The following is a 2,779-nucleotide window of genomic DNA, read 5'->3' on the forward strand; positions in this document are numbered from 1 at the left end:
GAGCGGAAGTGGCAGAAGCAGCATGTTGCGGACCAAATCAAGAATCCAGCACTACCCGCTCTACATGGAAACACATGCCTGAGTTGCACTAAAGTATGTCAATCCCAAAAAGGCCTCATCAGTCATCTTCAAACACACAGATAATTCAATCATGGAACACAACCATTCTTGACTGTGAGGGATTGCCGAAAAACAAAGAATCAACAGTACAGAGATGAGAAATGTACCAGTGTTGTGCATCCCCATGAGCATTATAGATAAACTCCTCTTGTTTTCCCGTATTTTTACTTCTTGCTGCTCTTCAGTGTGTTACTATCTGCCTCTTCTATTCTTCCTGTATATAAAACTACTAGTAGAATAATTTAACATACAAGCTAAAGGAAAACAATATATCATTAGCTACAGTAGACATGTACATGTTTTTGAATATAACTTAGCTTTTGATAAAACCATTGTGCAAAAGGTTTTTACTGTTATGTGTATGCTGTGTTACAATGTCACAAAAAGGGTCTATATTAGGAATAACTACTATTTAAAGAAATCATTATCTTATATTTTATATATAATTCTTTTTCTTTCACTTAAGCTGTCAGTCCACCTAGCAGGGTTTTTATTCATCCTGAGGATGTGCAAGAAGACAGCATGATTCTTAACTGGGAACTACCACCAGAGGGCCAGAAATCCTACATTCAAGTTAAACCTACTATGGATGTGGATGAAACTTTAACATTTCTATTAAACAACACACAGAGCTTAAAGGTTGATCTTCTAATCCCTGGAATGACTTATGAAATAGCAGTAGCAACTGTAAATAATGGAAATATGAGTGAACTGAAGATGATTCAATGCACACTAAGTAAGATAATAGTTTAGAAAAGACTAATGGATTTCTTTAATTTTGATTAGCAAAAAGATTTGGAATATCAGGTAAAATTTTCTTGGTGGTCAAAAACCTCATTTGAGATATCTAATACATTTAGATACACTGGCAGAAACATAATCTCTAATACTTTATAGATGCAGAATTATTTAAAATAATGAAAAGCAAATGCTACAGTATTGTATCAGTCTTCCCTGAAAGTCAGGGACAGTGTTGAATCATGGTGAGTGGAAGAGATGGATGTATGCTAAGAGATCTTACTTCTACTGTTAAGAGATTGGTTATATTATACTAAGAAGCAGAGGAGACGGTTTGCACTGAGCAAATAGCTATGTTGGAGTGATGCTAACTAGCAGATACATGACACATGCATCGGTGTAACTTTCTCTGGTGTAAATTTAAGTAAGATTTCCTCTGAAGTAAATATATAAGGGAGCAGCATTTTTTCAGAAGTAAATGTTTTGCTTCATACATGTGCTCCATTTTCCTTTAGAGAAAATTGGAATACATTGCAAAATACTGTGTGTATACATGCTTAGTCTACTGATAAACAGATGTCTTCCTAAGGAAATGCAGATTTTTAGCAGCACAAAAGGAATGTGGAGGATTTGCCTTTGAAATATATGTCAATGTGTAGGGGGTAAGGCTGTAAAATTGAAGATGAAAAAAATGCCGGCATCACAGCTAATATAAACTATTACACTGTTTTTTATCAGGAAAATTTAGTCATATTTCTGATATAGGATAGTGTTGAATGCCTCATTCAGTGTACACATGGCAGAAAGAAGATGCTTTTCACAGCCATTAACACTGACTGTGTAGCAAGACATAATGCAAGATTATTTGGCATCTCTTATAGAACTATATTTGCATACCTCATTTAAAATTTCTTTACAATTGCTTCAAATACTTTGTATACTTACTGCAATTATGATGGGAAGGAAACTAACCTAGCTGTTTAATATAATGTTCACATAAAGCACCATACAAGAGTTGGCTGTTGTTATTTCCTAATAATAATGCATTTTATTTGGTAGCTATCACTTTGTTACAAAGACAGATCTTGGAATAGCTATTTCAGATTTATTTATGATTTTCATTCAGCTTATTTACAACTGTTTTGTATTGCTTTAAAAATGCTCTTTTTTCTTGTTTCAGAGCCTAAACCAGTTGAAATTGTTGTCCCCTATGAAGTTTATAGTTATTCTGTGATTTTATTTATTAAAATGCCTGATGTTGGAATATTTGATGGCATATATGTTGCAAGTAAAGGAGGGCCTAATGCAACATTTGCTTTAAAGAATGATGACACAATAACTATTGAAAACTTGATCCCAGGCACAGAATATGACTTCTATGTTTCCACAATAAGTGGAAACATGTTGAGTTCTGTATATCATGTATCTGCAGTAAGAACATGTAAGTAACTTTAAGTTAATTTTTATATGACTCTGATTCTAAATTTTAACTCTTAGTCCTTTTTTGAAGGCCATTTTCCTCTACTCCATACAAATTTTCCTTGAAATAACTATTTAGGTAATTTATATTTAAATCCTAATAAACGTGTTTTTATAAAAAAAAGAATATGAATTTACGTTCCTAAACATGCATAGTCTTTGTGCTCATTTACTAGATTTAATGCCAATTCTTCACAAATATTTTGTACATAATTAGGAATTAAAACAACATTAAATTGCCGTTGGTCCTCTGGTTAAAAAAAAAAAAATAACAAAAAACGCCCAACAAAAGTAGCCATTCTTTTGACATACATATAAACAAACAATATAATTAACATCCTCAGCTTTTTCTGAGTCTTGAAATTTAATAGGTCACTGGTGCATTACAGGAATGTATAAGGGTTGGTGGAGTTCAGTGTTGCATCATGCTAAACAGTGGAAT

At 32.9% G+C, this 2,779-nt stretch overlaps 1 protein-coding gene across 6 annotated transcripts in view; it reads left to right on the forward strand.

Moving 5' to 3' along the window:
* The window catches only part of PTPRQ (protein tyrosine phosphatase, receptor type Q), a 245,877-nt gene that overhangs the window by 27,655 nt on the left and 215,443 nt on the right, over window positions 1-2,779 (forward strand). For all 6 annotated transcript variants that reach the window (XM_019514795.1, XM_019514789.1, XM_019514790.1 and 3 more), the window contains exons 9-10: window positions 587-856; window positions 2,039-2,299. In XM_019514795.1, the coding sequence (XP_019370340.1) occupies window positions 587-856; window positions 2,039-2,299 (531 nt within the window). The remainder of the gene's footprint in view (window positions 1-586; window positions 857-2,038; window positions 2,300-2,779) is intronic.

Source organism: Gavialis gangeticus, unplaced genomic scaffold, assembly GCF_001723915.1.
Source record: "Gavialis gangeticus isolate Ggan-Ray unplaced genomic scaffold, GavGan_comp1, whole genome shotgun sequence".
Taxonomy (NCBI): Eukaryota; Metazoa; Chordata; order Crocodylia; family Gavialidae; genus Gavialis; species Gavialis gangeticus.